Source organism: Drosophila ananassae, chromosome 2R, assembly GCF_017639315.1.
Source record: "Drosophila ananassae strain 14024-0371.13 chromosome 2R, ASM1763931v2, whole genome shotgun sequence".
Lineage (NCBI taxonomy): Eukaryota > Metazoa > Arthropoda > Insecta > Diptera > Drosophilidae > Drosophila > Drosophila ananassae.
Genome location: NC_057928.1, coordinates 17,499,510 through 17,523,360, shown reverse-complemented (window position 1 = coordinate 17,523,360; position 23,851 = coordinate 17,499,510). Strand labels below are relative to the sequence as shown.

General features: G+C 41.0%; 4 protein-coding genes and 1 non-coding gene across 5 annotated transcripts; 3 read left to right on the top strand and 2 right to left on the bottom strand.

The window, feature by feature from the left end:
- Positions 1 to 108: 108 nt before the first annotated feature.
- On the top strand, positions 109 to 1,948 carry LOC6493128 (vacuolar fusion protein CCZ1 homolog). The gene is made up of 4 exons (XM_001957064.4): positions 109 to 397; positions 456 to 553; positions 608 to 1,395; positions 1,457 to 1,948. Exons 1-4 carry the CDS (start codon positions 314 to 316, stop codon positions 1,927 to 1,929), a joined length of 1,443 nt encoding a protein of 480 aa, XP_001957100.1. The 5' UTR covers positions 109 to 313; the 3' UTR covers positions 1,930 to 1,948.
- LOC6506864 (ragulator complex protein LAMTOR4 homolog) lies at positions 1,886 to 2,644 on the bottom strand. Its single transcript, XM_001957065.4, has 2 exons — positions 2,307 to 2,644; positions 1,886 to 2,249 (listed from the first exon to the last, which is right to left on the bottom strand). Exons 1-2 carry the CDS (start codon positions 2,450 to 2,452, stop codon positions 2,042 to 2,044), a joined length of 354 nt encoding a protein of 117 aa, XP_001957101.3. The 5' UTR covers positions 2,453 to 2,644; the 3' UTR covers positions 1,886 to 2,041.
- A 60-nt stretch (positions 2,645 to 2,704) lies between these two features.
- LOC6493129 (gustatory and odorant receptor 63a) lies at positions 2,705 to 4,637 on the top strand. The gene is made up of 3 exons (XM_001957066.4): positions 2,705 to 3,161; positions 3,228 to 3,377; positions 3,443 to 4,637. Exons 1-3 carry the CDS (start codon positions 2,952 to 2,954, stop codon positions 4,559 to 4,561), a joined length of 1,479 nt encoding a protein of 492 aa, XP_001957102.1. The 5' UTR covers positions 2,705 to 2,951; the 3' UTR covers positions 4,562 to 4,637.
- Positions 4,638 to 4,777: 140 nt separating this feature from the next.
- Positions 4,778 to 6,943, bottom strand: LOC6506862. Its single transcript, XM_001957067.3, has 4 exons — positions 6,489 to 6,943; positions 5,520 to 5,901; positions 5,326 to 5,462; positions 4,778 to 5,271 (listed from the first exon to the last, which is right to left on the bottom strand). The coding sequence occupies exons 1-4, from the start codon at positions 6,630 to 6,632 to the stop codon at positions 5,182 to 5,184; spliced, it is 753 nt and encodes a 250-aa protein (XP_001957103.1). The 5' UTR covers positions 6,633 to 6,943; the 3' UTR covers positions 4,778 to 5,181.
- Positions 6,133 to 6,333, top strand: LOC6508051. Its single transcript, XR_046009.2, has one exon. It is a non-coding gene; the product is annotated as a U11 spliceosomal RNA (small nuclear RNA).
- Positions 6,944 to 23,851: the final 16,908 nt, after the last annotated feature.

The window sequence follows — 23,851 nt, the reverse complement described above, 5'->3', positions numbered from 1 at the left end:
GATAGTCAAAACCGCCCAGTTCTTTTGAGAAAGGGCGGTCTCAGAAATCAAAATTCCAGTTTAGACCACGATTCATATTTCTGTTCTTAGTTACATATACTATCCAAATTTTCTTTTTAAATTCATATAACACCGATTAAATGATTTAATTTAATTCTTGTCTGTTAATGGTGTGGGTTCAAACAAGGCGCCTTAAAATCTGGGATGTTTGATAATTTTTTTAGTATTTTGTGGTATTTTTTTTATTCAGCTAGTTGGTCACTCTGGAGTGGTGGAACAAAATATTTATTTTATTTACAAGTATTTTGTGGAAATGGCGAAATTACTCCAGAGAGTAGAAGTTAATTTGCGAAGTTTTTACGTATTCAACTCTAGCTATTGTAAACGCGAAGGAGAGGTGGGTCAGATGACAAATATCACAAGTGAACGCCCATAAATGAGTAATTTTTTTGCAGGAAGACAAGAAGGTTTTGTTTTATCATCCAAATGATATAGAATTAAACACAAAAATCAAAGATGTGGGTCTGAGTGAGGCCATTATTCACTTTACTGGGTATTATATTGCTAGAAGCTTTCCAAAAATTTTATTTAAACCATTAATTTGCAGCACCTTTACCTCTGACGACGATTGCCAGGCATTACATACACAAAAAACTACACAGCTCTTCTATCAACCCGAGGATAAATACTGGATGGTTTTGGTCTTGAACGTTCCCAAGGAGGTGCGTCTGAAGGATGGCGTAGAAGTGGCAGACTACCGAGGAGCAGAGATCTGTGACAGGATTTACCGAGCCATCCTCAAGCAGTGCTACCAAATGTTTCGCTTTCTAAACGGAACATTTAATTGCATCGGATGGGAGGAACAGAATCTAGACCAGCGCAGGGAATTGCTCTGCCAAAAGCTGCAGGCATTCTATGATAAATACTTGACAACTCTTAAAGATCTGGCCCATTGTGATATCGTTGACATGCTTCACTCTATTCAGTACATGCCACTGGACAAATCGCTTTTCCTGCGAGCTCAGAACTTCCGGATGCTAAGCGAAGCATTTCCGTCTATCAAAGAAACTGTCATGCTCTATCAAGAGCAGATTCTTTGCGGTGGTAGGCTTCTCCCCGAGGATTTGTATTGCCTTCATTCCTATATCGTAAAGAATGTTTTAAAAGATGATGCCAATAGCTCCACCATAGCCGTAAGTCCTTCGTTGAAAAGAAGTATTAGCGAAAGCCCATTCGATGGTTTTGTGAGAGCACAGCTGGCGGGGGAGGGTGACGGGCAGGATACGGGAGAAGAGTCACCCCTCAAGATTTATATTTCGCTGGAAAAGAAATTGATGCCTTACTACATGCTCATCTATCGCGCATTGAACATTACTCTGTGTCTGTTTATAGACGGTATGTGAAATGGCAACCTAAACTTTTGTCGGCCAATAGTAATAATAATTTTTTCTTTTAGCTGAGGAACCTGAACCAAAACAGGCCTTCTACGACGAACTTCATGCTTATATGGCTTCCCAATTAAAGGCCTTGGCACGGGACGTTGCCAGCGAGCTAGCGAAGGAGGCAGCTGGCGCAACTGGTCACGACAGCAGCAGCGAATCAGCCCCAAAGTACCTGTTCATCAACGAACAGAGCCTGCAGCATCACTCAAACCTTCCCCGACTTGTTCCCCAAACTATACCCCGTAATGTGATGAGCATCATAGCTGATCTGTCTCATCCCTTCGATAAATCCGGGCTGGACAGTTCACCTGCCGAGGAGTTGCAGGTGAAGACCACCAACGACTACTGGATTGTTAAGCGGTGCTGTAATTTCCGGCAATACTATGTGATTCTGTGCAATAGCAAAGCTACCCTGTTGGATGTGACCCAGGAGGCAAGACGCATTTTCGAGCAGGAGCTTACAGATGATGTATTCTTTGACAAATAAACAGGAGAATCAAATAGAATATGGGAGTGCGCCAATTGTGGGGTCGGTGACCATTTCCCTGCCAACAGAAGCGGCAGGTGGTGGTGGTGGTGCGTATATCCGAGTTTGGGTTTCAAGCCAGCACTGCTCCTCCCTCGGTGGCATCGTTATACACGCTGTTGGACGAGGAGGAGCTGGTGGTCGTAGTGGTTCCATTCTGGGATTTACTGATCTTCACGATGTATATTCGACGGTTGGACATGCAAATGCTGTAATAGTGTTGTTCGTAGTCAATGGTGATCCTTTCACAGCTGCTGTTTGGCATGAAGGGCTCGTCAATACTGTGAAATAATCAATGTAAATAGGAGTGAATCATTTATTTGGGTTGTTCGACAAACCTCTCAGTAAGATTTAACAGGCCCATTATCACATTTGCACTACGCTCATCGTTTTTGAGCTCTCCCCCAGATTCTAGGACGGCGCCATCGTCCTTTAGAATCAGGTAGCCTATCTGGTTGGGCACAATCAGTTTCTCCTTGTCCATTTTTTAGAATTTATTTATTTATTTATCTTTTACACCCACACCCTGGCTTAGTATAACCGTATCTGGTTCTTGAGAAAAATACCAAGCTGCACCAAAACGATTTTTAAATAATAATAAGGATTCTCCTTATAAAAAGAAGTTTTGAAACATGTACGTCGTATTTAATAAGAAAAAAATGTCCAGGTAACGAGTTAAAACGCAAATTATAACTTTACTGATAAGAGAAATACCAGATAACTTTAAGTGCTGTAAAGCAATAATCTTCTAGTGTTGAAAGTCCCCGCTTTTCGCGCCATTGACACAAATTTGAAATTGGGACACCGGGCTAAGGTTAATGAATTCAAAAGTTAAACAAGCCGCATCAACAGGAAACTAAAACTGCGGCTCTAAGTCAACACTGGGGCGTGGTCAATAGAAGGCGTGTGAATGCATAGCTAATGTCATTGTCTGGTGTAAAAGGCCATGGGCAAGGAAATTCCCGAACAGTCTCTCTCCGGATATGGCCAGCTATTATCGACGCAAGAAACCGGACGCAGTGTTCCTGAACGCCAAGCCCCTGAACAGTGCCAATGCCCAGGCCTACTTGTACGGGGTACGGAAGTATTCCATTGGTTTGGCAGAGCGCTTGGATGCGGATTACGAAGCGCCACCAGTGGATAGAAAGAAGAGCTCGGATAGCACAGCCTCCAACAATCCGGAGTTTACGCCAGTGAGTGGAACTTTTTTACTGTTTACTTAACCAATTATGGAGCTGGGGAAGTTTCCCTTTCCATAGAGTGTTTTTTACAGGAATATTGCTCCAGTTAACTGGTTCCTTCGGATTATTGGAGTACTCCCCATTGTTCGTCGTGGTCCAGCTCGTGCCAAGTTCGAAATGAACTCTGCCTCGTTTGTATACTCCGTTGTTTTCTACATTCTTTTGTCGGTAAGAGGGTAAAACATATCGATTTTATTTAATTTTTTTAATATTCATACTACTCCCCCCGTTAGTGCTATGTTAGTTATGTGGCCAATAATCGGATCCATGTCGTTCGTTCCCTGAGCGGACCTTTCGAGGAGGCGGTTATTGCCTACCTCTTCCTGGTTAACATCCTACCCATTATGATTATACCCATCCTGTGGTCAGAGGCCAGGAAGATAGCTCGACTCTTTAACGATTGGGATGACTTCGAGGTGCTTTATTACCAAATATCCGGACATAGTTTACCCTTAAAACTGCGTCAGAAGGCAGTTTACATCGCCATTGTGTTGCCCATACTTTCGGTTCTTTCTGTGGTCATCACCCACATTACTATGTCGGATTTAAATATTAACCAGGTTGTACCCTACTGCATCCTGGACAATTTGACAGCCATGTTGGGCGCCTGGTGGTTCCTCATCTGCGAGGCCATGAGTACTACGGCTCATCTTTTGGCGGAACGATTCCAGAAGGCTCTGAAACACATTGGACCTGCTGCCATGGTGGCGGACTATCGGGTCCTGTGGCTCCGGTTGAGCAAGTTAACCCGAGATACAGGCAACGCCCTCTGCTACACTTTTGTCTTTATGAGTCTCTATCTTTTCTTCATCATCACGCTTTCGATTTACGGGCTAATGTCGCAGCTTTCGGAGGGATTCGGCATCAAGGACATTGGGCTGACCATTACGGCTCTTTGGAATATTGGCTTGCTATTTTACATCTGCGACGAGGCCCATTATGCTTCTGTGAATGTTCGCACCAACTTCCAGAAGAAGTTGCTAATGGTGGAGCTAAATTGGATGAACTCTGATGCCCAGACCGAGATCAATATGTTTCTGCGAGCCACCGAAATGAATCCCTCTACCATCAACTGCGGCGGCTTTTTCGATGTCAACCGGAGTCTCTTCAAAGGACTAATAACCACTATGGTCACCTATCTGGTGGTTCTTCTGCAATTTCAGATCAGTATTCCCACCGATAAAGGTGACTCGGAGGGCAGTACAAATATTACGGTGGCAGATCTCTTGATGGACAGTTTGGATAACGATATGACCCTAATGGGATCCACTGCTACCACCGCAAGTACGACTAGAGTCAGCACCTCATTGGCACCACCAACTACCAAGTCAACACGTGGGAGGAAGGGCTAGGATGTGTTTTTGTTGAAAATGTTTTAAGTAGAGAAAAATAATATCTTTAAAGTCTTTAAAGCCAAAACAATTTTAGGTCACAAATAAAAAAACAATAAAAACCAAATCAAAATATATCATTTTATTTTGTAGCTTTGAAAAAAACCTAATACTTGTATGTTATGTGTGAAAAATGGTTTGAGGATCAAGCCACTCTTTCAAGACATTAAAATACTGTTTAAAGTTTTTAATTTTTTATTATGTTTATTTTTTAACGTTTATTTAAGTGCTGAAGTTATGTAACGCGGTTTACCGACTACACCATACGAGTTAAGACCGCCTTATTGGCCAAGTTCTACACAAAAATAGTTTTTATAAATTTCCCGGCAAAACGATATTGCTGACTGCGTCGATTCGATATTCCCAATATCCAGGCACTGCCTCTGGGATATAGACGAGTATGTATTTTATTTAATATGTTAAGTATTTTTAATAGGCCCCTCGATCCATTGGCTATCTAAAATAGTACCTCTGCTATATCCATATCACACTCGGTTTTGCAATCCAGAAACTGTAGAGCAGTTGCAATCAAGACACCTGATGGGGAAGTTCCAAAATCTAATTGTATTCATTGAGTTTATTTAGCACTGTCCATCGGGGGACTCGGTTAGGATGTGCTTATAGCCATTGCTTCCCAGATACATGTGCTCCCGCTGGAAATGGTAAGGTATCTGAAAAGTTTGTGTTAAGTTTGTTGTAAGGATGCAAAAGGATCTAAGACTTACTGCCCCTGGAGCTGGGCACGGAATGGCCACTGTAGCGATTTCCCGGAGCTTGTTCATGGTTCTCAAACTCTGATAAAAACTGTGCATCACATACCACTTGCAGTAATCCATACAAATTAAGCTATAGCAGACGATAACTGGGGAAAAGATAATTAAATTAAATAAATGTTGAAATAGGAACCGCAATAACTTACAGTAGGGCACTTGTCCGCCCAACAACTGGACAATTTTCATGTCTCTTAGCATGAAAACCAAAACTCCCAGGGCCACCATCAGAAGGAACTCAACCACCAGCCATGGAATTATTAGGCCAGGACGATTTTTGTAAACTCCAAAGAACAGGGCTATGCAACTGAGGGCATAAGTCCCGGAGACACCAGCCAGGAAATAGAGAACATTTTCAGTGGCATCTGCCAGTTGGGCGGCAGTTTGGAGGACCAAGTCGTTGTGGAACGGGGACATGTTGTAGAAGCCATTGTCCTTCTGGTCCAGAATGTCCAGTTCCAGAACATGGCACATCTGCTCGGCATGAGCCAGGCCCAAAAGCACCAGGAACAGAGCACAAAGGGAGATCAACTAGAGAAAGAGAAGATATTTCAATTATTTTTAATGTTCTAAAATAAATAAAAACTTAAAAGCATGTCAACTTTATTAAAAAATGTGTTTGCGAAAACCAGAACATCAATATGTACATGCTACTTATATATGTATGATCTGCAAAAGCTGCCACATCTTAGGGGTTGTAGAATTCCCAACCGGTTTTAGCTTTGCTTGCCACGACTTTGTCCACAAACTTGGCAAATGTGTTAAAAGGGTGCTCGTCTTGGCGCGTTCGATCGCTGAACAAAAGTGCAGACGCATTGCGCCGCAGGACCATCTCATTTTCTGGTGTGCGTCTAATTGCCGCCTTCGATGGTTCCTTGCGTGCCCAGTGGGGTATGGCTTTGCATATCCAGTGCATAATTTTTGTAATGGGGCTGGCGGCTGCACCTCGAACCATTCGCACTGGATAGCCTGTGGTGGGCCCTTAGGGTTCGGCATGAGTGCGTGCCAGTGGGTTTTGTGCGCTGAGCCCCGCCTAAATAATAAATTTTGATTCCTTCTCGCCTCTTACGTAAGAATGTCCTTTATCCTTGTTCCGTCTCATAACCAAAATTACTTACCAACTGATAGATGCTGGTCAACAGCGCTGTGGTGCGTAGATTCCTTGGCGAAATTGGGGACATCAAGGACTCCCAGATCCGGCGGCAGCAGCACTTCCACTTGCACCCGATCCCGGATGCCGAGCCGACCGTGGGCAGCAGCATTTTCACGGATTTTCTTCTGGCTTTTCCTCCTCAAATCAATTTATGGATTTTTCCCGTTGTGCAGCTTAGAGTACGAAATGCGACGCAACTGTTCCGCGGACTCGGTTGTCATGCAATTGACTTGAAAACATTAAAAGTGGGTGTGCGGCGGTGACCTCGAAAAGGGGTGGGTGTGGTGTGTCGGGTTAACTTGTGGCACCCACGCGACCCAAACTTTCCTGGAAAGCTTTCACCGAGGGTTTGATCCAAACTGCACTGCAGAACTAACCAAAAGATTACCAGCAACTACGGAAATTGAGTGCCAAGGTCTGACCAAATGTTTTGACTTTTGGCCCAAAAGCTTTTTGGCTTGGATTGTTGTTTACTTATTTTTGGGAGAAAAGGTCTATTAACTTAGTCAGGGTGCTTGATAATCTCAAAAATATTTCAAGGGAAATATTTACTATAATATTTTTGAAGTGAGGACTAAACCTTACTATAAATGTCTTCTATGCTACGTTTATTTTTTAAATAAATCCATGTAAATTATTTTAATCCTAGAGGACTCATAGAGTATTCCTGAATCGTTGATGTTACAGTATAAAAGCCATTTATTTGGGGTTGTTTTCCACTTTAGACCGCGCAGATGTTTATCGAGCTTTTCTTTTGGCGAAAGCTTTTCAAGGAGTTGCCACTTATTTCCAAATTGGGGGAATTGGGGGAACCCCGACCCCTTGCCGATAGTGGGCATAGCCCCCTTTCAACCCTGACCGTTGCTATGATAAATTTTTCTGCATTTTAAAAGTCAATTTACACTGGAACTATAAAAATGTAACATAAATTTTGCCAAAGCAGGCCATAAAACTCCGGCTGTCGGCTGCAGAAAGAGAATCAAAGTCGTGTCGTTGCCACTGGGCAGCGGAGCAACCTCATCATGATCTTCCGGATACCCATCCTTCTATTACTTAGAGAAAAGTGGGGGCTACAATTGAACAAAAACAATTAAGGGATTAGACTGCATATTTATCGCTTTTCTGATAGACACTTTTCTGCCCAAAGATGTAGCAAAAATTCTTCTAATTTTGAAACAATATTGAAACATTACTTAAATTCTTCTAAATTTTTTCATGTGTATCCTTTTCACGATGGCGCTCTCTTGGAGCTTGAAGCCTTCTGTTTCGCCAGCTACTTGTGGGCCTAATTGATTGTTTTTCTACGAGCTCGGAGCTTCGAGCTAAGAGGGGTTTATTTTTTGTGGTTTGGGTTCCCAACTTCCCAACCTTTGGACGTCTGGCGAGGATCGGCGCTCGGCGAGGAGTCAGGCGCTCAACTCACAATGTTGGTTGGAGCCTTTCTGGAATGATGATGAAGACCTCAGGGGCAAAATATGGCAGAGTGCGCTGTTGTTGGCGGCTTGTTATCATTGGGCGTGTTTTATTAACTTTTAAGCTGCCATGCACGCGAGGGGCCATAAAAAGTGCAACTGGCGGTGGCTCAGCAACAACTGAAAACTGCAAAAGTCAATTAAAAGTTTTTTACATTTGTTTGCACACAGAACGAAAACGGAACGGAACGGAACGCAACGCAATGCAGCGCAGCGCAGCGCAGGAAGAGGACTCTTTCGGAGCCTGGCGCGATAATCATAACTGCAAAAAAGTAAGAAAACTACGCGCAGGCGTCGCCCGTCGATAATTTATGGCCCCAAAAGTCAAGGGGCCATATACGGCGGAGGGGGAGGGGGGAGAGGTTGGATCACAGGTGAGCTGCAAGCTGGTGTATTGAAATATCATCTTGCAACCATTTGCCGTTCAATTTGCGTTCGCAACGCTCTTTTGATTGGTTTTTCCAGCCCATCCCCCTTCTGGCCGTTTGCAGATCCATGCGATTCGACTACAAATTGATTGCCTTAAAGTAACTTGTAAAAAGTATCTAAGAGATGCACTAACAAAAGTATATTCTTCTTAAAAAAAAATATTTTCTGGCCGAACAATTTTAGATTTTTCACCAAGACTAACCAGAAACAATGAAGAGACTTTAGGTCTTGTAAAGTGAGTTCTTTAAAATAAAAATATATATAATTTTCTTCAAGTGCATAAATCCTTTGCAGATTGATCCACTGTTGTTGTAGTTTGTGTTCTGATTCTTTTTCATTTTATTTGCTGCTTCCTGGGCTCCTCTTTCAGCAAAAAACAGAAGCAACATTACAAATGTGTGGCGTTATTGCCACGAGGGAGGAGTCCTGGAGTCGGGAGTCAGCAGAATCGACTTATTTTTTGATTAAAAAAAGGAAATATCCAGACATTGGAAGGCAGGAGAGTTTATAGGAGTTGGAACTGAAACTGCTGTTCGATATGGTAGTTGGTAGTTGGAGTGGGCTGGGAGGGAGAGTTTGGCTTCCCGAAAAGCAATCGACGTTGTTAACAAGCATTTCAGCGCATGACAATTGGCATGCACACCTCCGGGCCATTAATATGCAACCGATGCTGACACATTTGGAGCTCAGCTGAGTTGCAACTGCTGTCATTGCAACTAAAACTGGAGGAGAAGGAGGCCAGCCTCCTGGCCTGGCTTAGTTATTTAATCACAGAAAATCTTACAAACATAAATAACATTTCCTCGACTTATTTGCACAATTTGTTTGCCTGTTTTGACAGTCGAGTTTGCAGGCAATATCGATCTCTTTTTTTTTTTTTTTTCTTATAGATATGATATGGGAAGGTGGAAAAAGAATGCATATGGGCAGGTAAGGTGGATATTTATAGATGCACGCTAGAGTTATGAAATTGTGATTAAAGGTATGGTGGTTGGAAGGTGTTCTAAGGATGGCTTGGGAATGGGAAGGCTTAGTTTAAAGTTTAGTTAGTAAGGCTCTTGATTTTTTGCCATCGTAGCTCTTTGAAATCTTTATAATGTATCCCCCCTTTTAATACAAATATTTGGAAGCTAGAACACTCCTATCCCCCCCTTCAGACATTGTCACGTTTTCACGCCAAATATCAATTGTCGCACATATTTGCATAGGCCAAATATGAAAGGAGCAGTAGGATATGGCGCCAGGATAATGTATTGTCATCTCCCTGTTTTGGGAAAACATTTCATAAATCGCTGTAGCGGATTTTTGCGGTGGCACAGTGATGAAGATGTTGATGTTGCCGGCTGCCAGTTGCCAGTTGCCAGTTGCGATTAAACATGCACCCCCATAAGCGGCAGCAACACCGATTCCAGCCAACAGCAAACAATTGGTGTGAGGAACCCCTCGCACTCAAGTCTCAAGGGTGTGTTCAATTGTGTCAATTTAACGCCTTTTATGGCCCACCAACCCACATTCCACATTTCCGATTTCCGATTTCACCCTCTTTTTCAGCATCAGCTCCATGCTGTGCACGTTGGGCATATTAATTATTGGAGGAAGGCCGCTGGATTCCACTGGCATTTGCAACTGTTTAACCCACACGATTTGGCACAGAGTGCCGAGTGACAGAGTAACGGAGTGACAAGTGTTAATTATCCGATGGATGCGATGTATTTGCTAAATGCATGCTCGCTTTACGCCAGCCAAACACGATTATTACTAGTTGCCTGTCTAAATATTGGAAATTGACAATATGCCAGCGATGGTTAAATGGTTTATGGATGTGCAGCTTGTATCTCGTATCTCTGCTGAATGCAGCTGATGAAGCACAACGACGATGTATCTGAAGGATAAACAGTAAACAGTACAGGCAGCTGAGAAGGATACTCTGGCTTACTGATGTGGGCGGGACTCTTGTATATGGCGAATTGTAATTAAATTTTTCATTGTATGATACATGAAGTCGCTTCCATGTCGTGTTCTTTCATTTGGAATGGTTTGTTACAAAAATGACTTTAATCAATATTTAACCAACTAACCAAGTGCCCCTTGGCTCTTCTAAATCAAAGGACACAAATGAACCTCTATTATTGCAAAGGGTTAACACCACTCCCTCGGGGATCATCCCATATTTATTTCTTCGGGACAAACACTAAGCCCTTGCCAAATATTAAGTAATATTTAAACTAATTACAAGCTGCCCACTGGCTATATACAATCGGAATTATAAGCCCCACAAATCCTTTCAATTCATAGGCTTAAAGATTCCGACCTGCTGTTGGTTGGCAGGAGTCACAGCGCTGTCCTGGCAAATATCCTTGATATCATTTAGTCAACTGGAAAAAATTCAATCAGCATACTTGGCAAATATTCAACAACGCTGGATGGATTGTGGATGTGGATGTCGATTGTTTGACTGAGCGTGTAGCCCTGGAGGATATGGTGGGGGTCCTGCCGGGCGACCGAGGGAGTCCTGTGGGCGGGAGGGTGTGTTCGCTGCATAAATCAACAGCAAATAAATGCTGATACGCTGAAAGTTCGTCTTGGGATGCTTTTGCCTGAAACAAAAAACCATCCGAAGCGGAAACGAAAAGAACAAAAAAAAAAATAAAAGCGCAGAACGGAGAAAAATTCGCATTCGATAATTGAATTTTCCCTGGCGGAGAATAGGAATAGGACCAACAAAAAAATGTCCAAAGAAAAAAGTGGGTGGATAGTGGGGGGGGTGGGGAGCACCAGAGCAGCCGGCAGCGTGTCCAGCGATGCATGCGTCGCACGTAGCCCGCAGGAGCAACTAAAAGAAGACAAGAGGGCATGGTGGATATAAAAGGAGCTGTAGCACCCCTGCTCCATAGGAGGTGGATATGGAGCAGGGAACTGGAAGCTCGCTGCTCGGTGCTGCTCCCATATTATGTGCACAATAAATAGACGTGATCAGCATGAACAAGGTGAGGGAGCATCGCTGACGTCCTTCTGGTCCTCGTTCTGCCTCCTCGGGAGTCGTGGAGCTGTCCTTGCGCTTGAGTGAGCTGCCACATCGCTGACTGCATGTTGAGAAGTAATACACTTGACAAAAGTATGACTTTTACTACAAAGAACTTTAACTACAAAACTGTTAAGATTGTTCGCTCAAGGATCGGAGGCCAATTGGCAAAGATATAGACTTGGTTTTTAAAAAGTTGGAAAAATATAAATTATAAATTTTGTTGAGTAATTTTAATGCAGATTAACAGGATATCTATCCACAAAACTTTTAAAGTATTCCCTTTAAGGATGGTATTGGAATTGCCAAAAATATGGACATGGTTCTGAGTCGTATTTGAATATCCCGGTTTTTGAAAACAGTTCACCCACAAAAATTAAAAAAAAATATCGGATGAAAATTTCGTACTAAGATTTTCATGTAGATTAATGGGAAATCGATTCACAAAACTTTTAAGGTATTTCGCAAAGGGATCGGATGAAAATTGGCGAAGATACAGACGTGGCTTTGGGTCATAATCGAATATCCCGGTTTTTAAAAGAGAGTTGCCGACAAAAATTGGAAAAATATTTATTTAAAATTTTGTTTTGAGATTTCAATGCAGATTAATAGGAAATCGATACACAAAAATTTTCTGGATTTATGCCTTAGAATCGGATGCCAATCGGCCCGAATATAGACATGTATATTGCACATTTTCTCGTTGAAAATATTTTCTTCCAAAAGCATTTTTTTAGCAAATAATTTTTCTTAGTGCAGGGACTTGGAGCGCCAAAGTCCCGAGTGGAAAGCTGAAGAAGAAGCTGCAAGGATGTGGAGAAGGGGCTGCCGGAGGAAGGGATTCCGTCGAAGGAAGCACTTGAGAGGATGTTGACTGAGTTTTTCTTCAGCTCCTTTTTGCCGACTGTTTCCGGCTTTTGTTGCACGAAAAGTGCTCGACCGAATCCTTTGTCCCTGTATCTGTATCTGGGTCTGCTTCTGGTTGTGTCTGCGTGTGTATCTGTATCCTTGTAGCCCCCGTATCCTTGGGAGAACTCGCTTAGGGGGTTGGCTAAGTATGGCCACCCCAGTGCAGGTCCCCCTCTGGAGATGTTGAAACTTCCGAAAAACAAGGCGCCGCTAAACTTTTTTTATGCTAACTTACTTTGTAGTTTCTTCTTATTTGCAACTTTGATTTTTGTTTATTTTCGCTTGCGAGCCACCCCCGCAGAGCGCAAAAAAAAAAAGAAAAGCTCCAAGCGGGGGTGGCTCCAGAACACAACCCCCAAGCCAAGTGAAAGCCGGAAAGAGATGGACGATGGCAACGGTGAAAGAGATGGGTGAAAAAAATGGCGGCAGGCAATGGATTCAAGTTGAAGAAAAATTTCTTGACACGGAAAATTTTCTTGGACATTGTCTTTTTTTTTGGGTTCTTTCCTGCTTCGTATCTTTAAAATGCGCCATTTTCTTGTTTGCTGACCCAGGCCTACCCAGCCCCACCCCAAAATCGGTCCACTTTACCGCCTTTCTCCGCCGCCTCTCCTCCCCGCCGTCTCAGCCTGTTGCCAAGCGGAAGTTTTATGAATTTTCTACAAAGAAGCAGTAAAGTTTTTTGTCCCCGCAGCTACGATGTCCTTTGGGTTTCCATCAACATTTTTCCTTTTTCTTGGATGGCTGGAAAAATTTTCCATCTTGCTGTGGAATCACTGCAGTGTGAATAATGACAAAAAGCAGAGGAAATTGTTGGCTGGAGGTGCGACAGGAAATATTCATAAAAAAAAAAACAGCCATCAAGAAAAAATTCTATTTTTTAAGAATGCTGAGAAATTTTACCCAAAAAAAGTTGATGGCATGGGATCTAGCCGAGCGGGTTGGTTACCAAAAATTTCAAACATTTCTCATCCCGACAATTAAAAATAAACTAATGGAGAAATGGAGAATATGGCCGTCAACCCTTTTTGTATGTTGGCCAAAATTAACATCACCTAATGAAGTTATTACGGGCGTCAATGAAGGTCAACGAATTGACATTTAATGAAGTGCGAGCAGCCCGCACTCTCAAATGATATTTTAATTGCCCGACTGTCGAAGTCATCCAACTGAAATTAGCCTCTATAATTATATTCTTATATTTTCATGGCGAGGACTGTTGATCAGAGCATGAAGCGGAAAGTTTTTCCATCTATGGCAAGTAATTAGAAAGTGTCATTTGCTGGTTGATTTTCGAGTTAAAAAAAAGGGTTCGAAATGGGTCAATCAAGTGGTGTGTAATTGACAAAATATCTAGTATTTTTTTAAACATTTAGTTTTTAATATTATGTAAGAACTTTATCCACAATCTATTTTATTTTCATGACATTGATTAACTTGAATTATTTATCTAAACGAGCTTAAGCTATTAATTACATGCATTTTATAAATAATTATATTCCCAGCTATTATTAAACAAAATCCCACAACTTTGGCCCTATGAAGAATTAGACCTATGAGGAAGTCAGGTTAATGTTCATTAAATTATTTATTCATAAGTTATTATTAAAGTTATGCTCCACCACCTGCTCTTTGCATAAATATTTTTATTTTTGGTTGGCTTTCTCAGGGAAATTATCATAAATTATGCACGCCCACTTGCGAATGCAGTTCGTGCGTGTGCCCCCGTTTTCCCAGGGCCTATGCAACACCTCCCCTTCCACCGCCTGCGTCCTGTACCTGCACGTGCCACTTGCCATTTTCGCACACAGCAGGTGAGAGACGACGCACAATTAAGCGTCAAGTGGCAGGACCACGGGGATGCCGCAGCCGCCCCTAAAGGGCGTGGTGGACGTAAGTCGGCGGCAGCAGCAGGATCTCCGCCAGGACTGCGTAGCTTATTGAATTTTCATATTTTGTGCTTGCGACTCGCTCAACTATGTAAAGTGAATTTGGATTTTGGTAAACGAATTAGGCATCTTGCTGCCTCGAAACTTTTCCCAAACAAACAACTCTGAAGCAGCAGGAGCTGCAGGATAAAAAAAAAAAGTATGCCACGCCCCTATGCCTTCTTCTCAGCAGGGGATCTGGAAAAAAGTTTGAACTTTTCAGTTATAGATTTTTATTTCGAAAATATGGTATTTAAAAAAAGATACATACATTTAAAATAGACATATCTATAAATAGGTAGCTTTTTAAGAGTAAATATTTTACTTAATTTTTAAATTAATAAATTTTCTTTCTTCTGTTTCTTATTAATAAAATAATATATGTATATAATACCTAATCTCACTTATTTTATTTCTTTTAAATTTTTCCCAAAAAAAGTTTCTTGGATCTTAAACTTTCCCAGTGTCTTCATAATCGAATTTATTTGTCTGAGGGTCTTCTTTCGGCAAAAGTTTTTCGCAAAGCTTGCCGAGGTTTTCAGTTTTGAGTTCATCTGCCCCTTCCGAACAACCTCAACCCCTAACCACATTTGCACACGCTCGTCCACACACGAGATTTCATTTTATTTTATTTTATTTTGTAGCCAGGCATTTTGATGCCAGATCCTGGTCGCCCTGGTCGTCCTGGTGGTGCTGTATAAAATTAGCAACATAAGATTGGATTATCTTTATGTGTGGCGACCCTTTTTTTTTGGTTCGGTCTTGTTCGGAGTGGCACAGCCCTGTGATTAAATATGTCGGAGCACGTGCCACGATTAGGCGAACGGCGTTGCGTCGAAGCGTGAGGAGGGGTTAGGGTTCTTCTGGCAGTGGGTTAAGGCTGGTGGTGGAGTCACAGGCGACACTTTTGTTGAATTGCTAATTTGCTTAAAGTCAGCCTTTCTTTCGCCTGAACGACGATCCGACCGGAATATGATGGTTGTGTCCTTTCGGCGGTTATTTTCGTATCGGATTAGTCTGAAGTGGCATCGGTTATTGGGCTCATTTCTTTTTTTTCTTGTTTTTTTTTTTTATGTAGCATCATCAAAACAGTAGAGATGTTACCGGAAATAATGGGGGTATTAGAGGGTTAGTCACACAATTTGTCGGAAATCAATGAGCTTATCATTGGGTGCGTTTTTGGTGGGAAGTAAACATTTATTTCTTATCTATTAGAGTGAAGAACCATATTCTCAAATCTAAAAATACTTAAGATTCAAATTAAAAAAAAAAAACACTTGTTAACCCATTTTGCTTAAAAACCCCCCATGTTGGTTCCAAAAGCCTGGGAACCAATGATCTGAATATCTAACCCATTTTCACACACATTTCCCTGCTGAGCCACGCCCCCAAGAAGATCTCTATTAGAGCAGACCCCGTTATATAATTTTTCCCAGGTATAAGCCAATATACGCATACCTTTTGGCCCCGAACTTAACATTTGAAACCAACAGTTGCAGTTTCGACACCTTGCGGCCAAAAGGCTGGCATCGACTTCGGGTTTTTTGGGTAGGGCTTTTGGGTCTTTTTTTTTGGCTTTTGGAGTTCGTGGATTTCGGGATCCATAAATCAAGCCGGTGAGGGGATCATTAAAAGGGAATCTCTGCTATCATAATAAAGAAATCACACGAAAAAACAAACCGAGAGAACGGAGATGGCAGCTAGTCTCTTTTGATTTGATCGCTCAATCAAAATGATAAATGAAAATTAATATTTCTTAATATTGTTTACAAAAGTGAGAATTGTGCACACACGAAATTTTTATATCGATGTTTTCTCCAAGAGCTTTTTATGTTTTTTTTTTTTTTTGGTTTGTAAAGGTTTGTAAGGTTTTAAGGAGGCGGGGCTGTAGGGAGTAATATAACTCAGGCTATGGGAAAGGCGGTTTTTTTGTGGTCAATTTTTCACTGGGCCGTGCGCGGTCATTGTTTGATAAGAATTATTGCAACATATCAATCACTGGGCTAAGTGGATCTCTGTGAAATGTGAGGGAACATGCATCAAGCAGCACGCAATCCACACAAAATGAAAACATTGACCAAGAACAACAGAAAATGAAAAGGTCTCCTATATATACTCGTATAACCGACCTAAAACAACAGCGGAAAGTTGCGGCCACCGACATTCATCAACATCAACATCAGAAAACACAAACAAACAGTGAACAGTGAACAGCGAAAGGCGCGAGACGAAAACCTCATACTATCTTATATGGAGAGGGTACCATTTGAGAGACCCATAGCCCATAACCCATAGCCCATAACCATTCCCATTCCAAATAGCCGGTTGGGGCAATATATAGTTGAGACGTCTCACCGCTTTTTGGCGGTTGTCGCGGTTTCTCTGAGCCCAGAATTATTATCCCGCACTTTAGGCGATTAATTGACTTTATGACCGCGGTCCTGATGCCAGGGGACGGGGTGCTATCTGAACGACTATATCATAGAGCCAGTAAGCCAATGGGGTTCCAATTAGAGAACGCTTCGTTGTGCCGACAAGCAGCTGGGAAAGACTTTCCCAGCTGAGAGATGAATTGCCAGGCGAGAAAGATATCATAAAATGGATGAGGAATCTCCAAGATTGAGATGAGGCTTTAGGGGGTAATAAATTTGGTTATAAAAATCTATTCCATCTTTAAGGTAAATCATTTTAAGACATGGTTCCTCCTCTAAAGCTCAGTTCAAATAAAAATATTAAGCAATAAAAAGGACTTGTATGGATTAGTCTGGATCTAAATGAAAGTGTGTCCTTTAAAGGGGGCCACGCCTACTCCAACCTTTCGGGCCAACCTCGTGCCACACCCCCTCACACACCCCACCAAAAATATTCGAGTGGCGTCGACTCTCGACTTTTGTTCTTTTTTCCGGTTCCAGCCAAGACTTAACTTAATTATACCCTGTAAATAGGCGTTAGAGTTGTGAAATCCCTTTGGCCTTTTGTGTCGGGTTGGGCTGGGTTCCGTTGATTTCCTCCTGAAACTGGAATGAAAAGATCCTTTTGTAAGCCGCTTAGTTCCCGAAGGGTTCCCTCCTCAACCCAACATCCTCAAAATGCTGCAAGCGTGCAAATTAAAATTTGGTTTCTGCGGTTGCCACACTTGCATAACACCCCGGAACATGAGTACAAACACCACATCGCACCACCATCGGGCAAACAACCCACACCACACCACACCCACCGCCAACCACACGGACATGTTCTCTATAATTTATTTTGACATGTTTGCCAACACATTTCAATTGATTTTATTGTTGCCGGCTTGGCCATAAAAATAAAATAAAGTGAAATCACATGAAAAGTATCACAATTATTGAAATATGAGAACTCTTGCCACATAACTCCCCCAGGACTACCATACGGTAGTGAGCATCATAATAAGTTATCGCCCCCAAAATCATCCTGCCACCACCCCCTCAAAAACGGAAAGCCACAACAAACCGCAGAGCAGACAGACTCCCTCGATGGCAAATAGTTTTGCGGATTTGTAAATTAACAAATTGAATTAAATGCGCGACTGGCCATCGAAATTGTAGGACCAAAAGATACCAGGGAACCCTGGCAACCAACCGGGTTCAACCCCCTCCTACAATGGATTTTAGTTTTATTTTTGGTCGAGTTTACGCCTATTTGCATTCGCATTCAAATGATTCCGGGTTCGAGGAGTTTTTTTTCCGCACTGGCTCATCGTTGAAAATTATGAAAATTTTAGCATGTTTGTTTGTTCCGATGATGATTGTAATCGCGATGATAATCGGTATTTGCAACATCATGGGGCAAATTGCCGCAATTGTTGTTAATGATTAGGCCGTGCAAAAATTGCAAAGATCAATGGCCTGTGATTGCGGTTACATTAATTTCTGCAGGTGGCCGGGAAGTGTATTTTAAAGTTCCATCTGATTCCCCCAAACTTTTTCCCCCTCCAAATTTAAAGCAAAGCCAAATACTTTTCTTGACTTGCAACAAAAAAAATGTGATATTTGCGCATATTTTTAAGTAAACAATTTGCATGTAAATACACAAACGGCTGGAAAAAAGTTCTCCTTGTGTGCTTGGATGCTCCATATGGGAACAAATGTGTGTGTTTGGATTTGAGATGCCTCCTCCGCCTATGAAAATATTCGACATATTTTCCAACAACCAGAGCAAACATCAAAGGAAGCCATGGAATCGAATACAAATTGCTCTACAAGTCCCAAAAAGGGGATGAAAATTGAAACGATTTAATAAAGATTAAATTAACTTCTTATTGAAATAAAAAAAATATAAAATAGAGATTAGCTTTTTTGGGGGTAAGGGTTGAGTAACTTAATTAAAACTATTATTCGAAATAACTAGTTTAATGGTTAAATATATTTTATGTACCATTATATCTTCCCCAAAAAATACCCTTTTGAATCCTTTGGGCCCTTCTATAGCCGAGCAGTAAATATGCATTTTGTTGAATTTTACAATTTTCCATTTCCATTTTCCATTTGGACAACCATTTTGCGCATTTTTATGTTGTTTATTTTTGGGTAGCTCTTTAAAAAACATCAGAACTTTTCATTTACATATTCGCTTTGTAAAGAGACGACGACACACAGGACGACGATGACGACGACACAGAGGAGAAGAGCGGATGCTGGATGTCCTGTGTATCCTTCGAAACGTTTGCTACATTTCGCCTGGTGCTGGTGCCGAAAAATTTGCATAAAATGCAAATGATGCCAGCGCATGGTGGAAAAGTGGTGGGGAGGAAAATTGCTGGGGGAATGGGATGAGCTACCTCGGTTACCGCTGTGGCTTTTTGTGGTCCTTTGCGATATCATATTTATTAAAAGGATTATTGGTGCTTCACTGGCATATCCTGTTATCCACCGAACACCACCAACCGGGCCACCCATTCCCCTTTCCCCATCTCACCCATCAGACTCCACAATTTTTCCCCATTTATGCAAATCAACAACGGCTGCCTTTTGTTTCAGGTTTCAAACTTCGTCGCTGAAAAATATGTTGGATTGTACAGACATTCTTTTTTTTTCATATCTTTATACTTATTTCTTTTGTTTATTTTATACGGCAAGCCGGCGCCATATTTGATTTAAAACTTGCCACTGAAAAGCCTTGTAAAGAAAATGTTCACAAACACAATTTAAAAATGGTCGAGTTGTTCTTTTACAACTTCGGGGAAATTGTGGATTTGTTTAGGGGGCACAGTTCACACCTCCAACTTATCGCCTGAGAAGGTACATCTGAGGACGGCGCTATCTTTGGACTTGGCGCTTTGTTATGATTGCACTCTATTTACTTGGATTTTCTCACCTTCGAACTCGGTTAACTTCTAATGAAGTTGAACATTTTGACTTGCGTTTTATGATCCTTGGGATGTGTGGATGGGAACTGGAAGGATTCACTTTATAGAACTCTGAATTATGGGAAATATTAATAGTTTCTGGATAAATCTGGTTTATAATTCTATGGGTGATAATTGCAGCAGGTGTAGGTTTTTCTATATAAGGATTTTAGGCTTTGATAGTAACTAGAATCCATGAATCTTAGCCATAAGGCTGGGAAGATAAAGAACTTAATACTCTACTACTTATAATTAAAAAAAATATTTATTTTTTCCTATTATCTTATATATATCCATTTTAAATTTCTCAGATCTTTAATCAATGATTTCCATTTTAAAGCCTGCCATTACCCAGTTAGTATGTCAATTCAAGCATGTGGCAGCAAGTGGAAGCTGCTCAATTCCATCCCCACAAATATACCCCAAGTCAGACTCACACACACACCCAAAATGCCACCCTTCTTGCCACAAAAACACACGCACACTCTCTTAGCTGACACCCACATATGGCACTAACACCGCCAATTTGACGCCAACTGTATATGTATGAGTGTGTGTGGAGCAGCCTCCTCCTGCATCCCTTCCCCTCCCCCCCGGCAATGTCCATGCCACTTGTCAGTCATTTTACGAAAATGTTAAAGTATCAAATTCATTGGAATTGCGTTGAGAATGTTTGACAGTTCATAAATGCCCGACGCTTGACTTGCATAAATATTTTCCAAGGCCTCCAAAAATGGGGGATGGTTCGGTTGGGGGTGGAGAGTGGGTGGTTGGTTTGGCTCGACGGGGGCAGCATGTGTGTGGCAAGCACTTGGAAAAAGTTTCATTTCAAAATGCGAAAAGTCAAACAAACGTCCGCGCTTTCCATCTCTCGCCATCTCGCATAGCTGAGCATTTTCCTCCGTTCATGGTTGCCATTTTGTTTCGAGAGCCGTAAAAAGTTTTCCCCATCTTTGTTTTTCTTGCTTTTTTCCCCCCTCAAGTTGATATTTTTTTTTTTGGTTTGTTTATTTTTCCACATTATTTGTATGTTTTTTTTTTTTTGTGTGTGTTTGCGACGGCGCAAAGATAAACCCACTCACTAGAAAGTCACTCAAAGCGAGGGCACGGCCACTGCGGAAATAACTCAACTCAACCCCAAAAGGGGGCGTCACCCAAGTCACGCTCAAATAAACCCGAATATATCTTTCTTTAGTTTTGTATCTGTGTGGGTGCGAGTATCTGTGACAGGGTGTTTCTGTTTAATTTCAATTTTCAGCTGCTGATGCCAAAAAACAGCTGTTACTGAGTTAGTTTGCCAAGAACGTTGAGTTATGTTTAGTGGATATGAAATGTTATGGGCCTTTTCCTTCATTTGTCCTGGCGCTCCTGGCAGTTGGGTTCGTGGAAATTCGCCTGCCAGGAGGCGGTTTCGGAGCACGTTCCACGTTTTGTTTCCCCGATGGTGTGCGAGGGTTCCTCTTCTAGCAAACCTAGCGCCGGCAAAACAATTGTATCTTTTTCATATATTGTTTTTACGAGTATCTTTAGGGTTGATAATGACAAAAATTTATACGAGATTTTTTGTGTAAAATCTTTATACATATATTTAAAAATATTTTAGACTTTTCTGCCTTAAATCAAGTTAAAAAAAGGACATTTAACTTTGAAGGATATTGTTAAATTTAGGTTATAATCATTATTTTTAAACTCTTTTTGAAATAAAACTTATAGGTAGTTTTTTAAACATTTATTAAAAATAAACTGCTATAAAAGTTGAGTAATTTTTTTGGTTTTTGAAAATATACATTCAAATTTAAGAACCTTATTTCTTAATAGGCTTCAAATATTTTATGCACAGAAGCATGCCTTTATAAAAAGTATAAATTCCTTAAAAATTATGTCATCACAAATTTTATATAACACAAAATACAAATAATTTTTCAAAGAAAAGAGCTTTTTGTTTCCTTTTTAGACAACTCCTCCCATAACTTCTCCCATTTCTTCTACGTATCTACACTTCCTGTTAGATTTTTAATTTTCCAAAGCCCACCTTTATTTCCCACCTGAACACTTGGTTAAAAAAAAAAACGAAAAAATAAATAATAAATAGCAACAAAAAGTGGGCTTGGGAAGGCGCCTAACAATTCACTTCCGCGTCTTTAACCATTTCCGTTGCACTATTCAGCAAAACAAAGGAAACACCTAGAAATGCGAATAAGAAATAAGAACAAGACCTCAAAAATATAAAGAAAGCATACGGAATAGCAAAAAAATAATAACAAAAGCTGAATAAGAGCCAAAAGTACACAAAACCAAACACACAGCGACAGGAAAAAGGTGAAAAATTTATGTTTGAGGTGTCGCATGCAAAAGTTTGAGTCTTTTTTTCCGAGTCTGCCCCCCTCAAGATGCCCCGTTCCAATATTGATGGGTTCTGCACACGGAACGGTGGAGAAAACAACAAAAGTATGACGCGATTAGAATCTGTAATTAGTTTTCGTGTATCTGCAATTGTTGTTGCTGTTTGCTAGCTGAGAACTGCACTTGTTCGGCGGCGAAACTTAAAAAGGCGTTAAAACGAGCGCCAACGCTTCAGACACGCGAAGTTTATTCTTCGTTCTTGGGGTTCTCGGTTCTCTGGCCCCAAAAACTTGGGGGCGGTCTTGAGGTCTCATCTTGATGAATGGCAGCCAAGATGCAACACCAACAGGAGGAGCACCAGCAACAGCAGCAGCAGCAGCAGCAGAAACGGAAAAGAGGAAGCCACCTGTCATCAAAGCCAATTGCCGCTGTTTGCCCTCGGATATTTTGAATGGGGGCATCGAAATTGAAAAATCAACAAATGCTGAAGTCTAAAGGGTATTTCGAAAGTACTCTTTCGAAAATGTTTTAGAGGATTAAAAGTAAAAAATAAATGTTTGTTTATTTATATTATAGACCATGAAATACTTTATTCCTTACCATATAAGAACTAAAATTAACTCATAAACATGAAGGAAATATTTCGAAAATACAAATTTTTTAAAGTAAACATTCTTAGGACTCACAGTAGTAATTATATATCTTTTTATAGAGATATTATAGCTTTCAGTTTCCCTACAAATTATTTAAATTATTCATCTCAAGTCACGATAATTTCCCCAAGTGTAATACACTGTATTTTTGGTCATCGTTTAAATTATATCGATTTCGTATCATAATCAAATGTTTGCTGCTTGCCGTTTGGCGGCATCATCATGTACAATATAACAACTACAAAAACACCGACATCACCGCCAACAACAACAATGGCAAACAGTAGTGGCAACAAACAGGCTCATTTGCATATTTACCAAACACACACTCACACACACACACACAAATGGCACATGGACACTGAAGCACCGCATCTGCATATGTGGGTGTCCGTGTGGGCATGCCAAAATATACGATATCGTGTGCTCATAATAAGTATCTGATAAGTAATGATATACAAACACAGATACAAAGATATAGATACAGCTACGGCTTGGCCAGAGATAAATGCATTCACAAAATGGCTGAACACCGCAGAGCCAACACACACACACACATACACGAATATGCAAACACTGGGGGGACCGTTATGCAAAGTGCAATGGCTGCAGTTGTTGCCGTTGCACTTGCCGCCAGCAACAACACCAATTTAGTTGCTGTTGCTGTTGCTGCCCCTCACATTGCTTTGGAGCTGCAACTCTCTCGTTTGGCTTTGTGGCGCATTTTTGGCGAAACTCAAAGTGAAACGCACACACACACACACACTTCGAGGGAAAAACTCTCACAGGGACAGCAAACCAAAGTCAATGGCAACATCAACAGCAACATCAGCAATTTCAATTGCAGCTGCAACATCCATCCACATCTCCACAATAAAGAGAAATACAGCCATTTAATCAATTTAAAAGTACTGCAAAAATAGCAATTAAAGTTGTGTATAAGACGAGTATAATGGATGTTGTATAAAAAACAAAATATTTTTTTTTTTTAGTGTACTGAGGCAGAGAAAATGTAAAGAAAGCAACTTAAAGTCAGGCTGGTGTTTGCTTTTATTTGAATTTGTTGGACAGTAAATATAAAGCATTTTAAAACTATAAATCATTATATAAAAAATATCTACAAGCAGGGTTTGCGAATAATAGCATGTTTTTTTCACATTAAATATTTAAGTACTGGTGTTAATTGCCTTAATTAATCTTA

Excerpts from the sequence above, each read along its gene's own strand:
- LOC6493128 (XM_001957064.4), top strand. The coding sequence starts at position 314 with ATGGCGAAATTACTCCAGAGAGTAGAAGTTAATTTGCGAAGTTTTTAC. Across the intron at positions 554-607 it reads GCCATTATTCACTTTACTGG|CACCTTTACCTCTGACGACG; the intron begins GTATTATATTGC and ends ATTAATTTGCAG. Across the intron at positions 1,396-1,456 it reads TCTGTGTCTGTTTATAGACG|CTGAGGAACCTGAACCAAAA; the intron begins GTATGTGAAATG and ends TTTTTCTTTTAG.
- LOC6506864 (XM_001957065.4), bottom strand. The coding sequence starts at position 2,452 with ATGGACAAGGAGAAACTGATTGTGCCCAACCAGATAGGCTACCTGATT. Across the intron at positions 2,250-2,306 it reads CTGTTAAATCTTACTGAGAG|TATTGACGAGCCCTTCATGC; the intron begins GTTTGTCGAACA and ends ATTATTTCACAG.
- LOC6493129 (XM_001957066.4), top strand. The coding sequence starts at position 2,952 with ATGGCCAGCTATTATCGACGCAAGAAACCGGACGCAGTGTTCCTGAAC. Across the intron at positions 3,162-3,227 it reads ACAATCCGGAGTTTACGCCA|AGTGTTTTTTACAGGAATAT; the intron begins GTGAGTGGAACT and ends CCCTTTCCATAG. Across the intron at positions 3,378-3,442 it reads TTTTCTACATTCTTTTGTCG|TGCTATGTTAGTTATGTGGC; the intron begins GTAAGAGGGTAA and ends TCCCCCCGTTAG.
- LOC6506862 (XM_001957067.3), bottom strand. The coding sequence starts at position 6,632 with ATGCTGCTGCCCACGGTCGGCTCGGCATCCGGGATCGGGTGCAAGTGG. Across the intron at positions 5,902-6,488 it reads TGACCAGCATCTATCAGTTG|TTGATCTCCCTTTGTGCTCT; the intron begins GTAAGTAATTTT and ends CTCTTTCTCTAG. Across the intron at positions 5,272-5,325 it reads CGTGCCCAGCTCCAGGGGCA|ATACCTTACCATTTCCAGCG; the intron begins GTAAGTCTTAGA and ends CAAACTTTTCAG.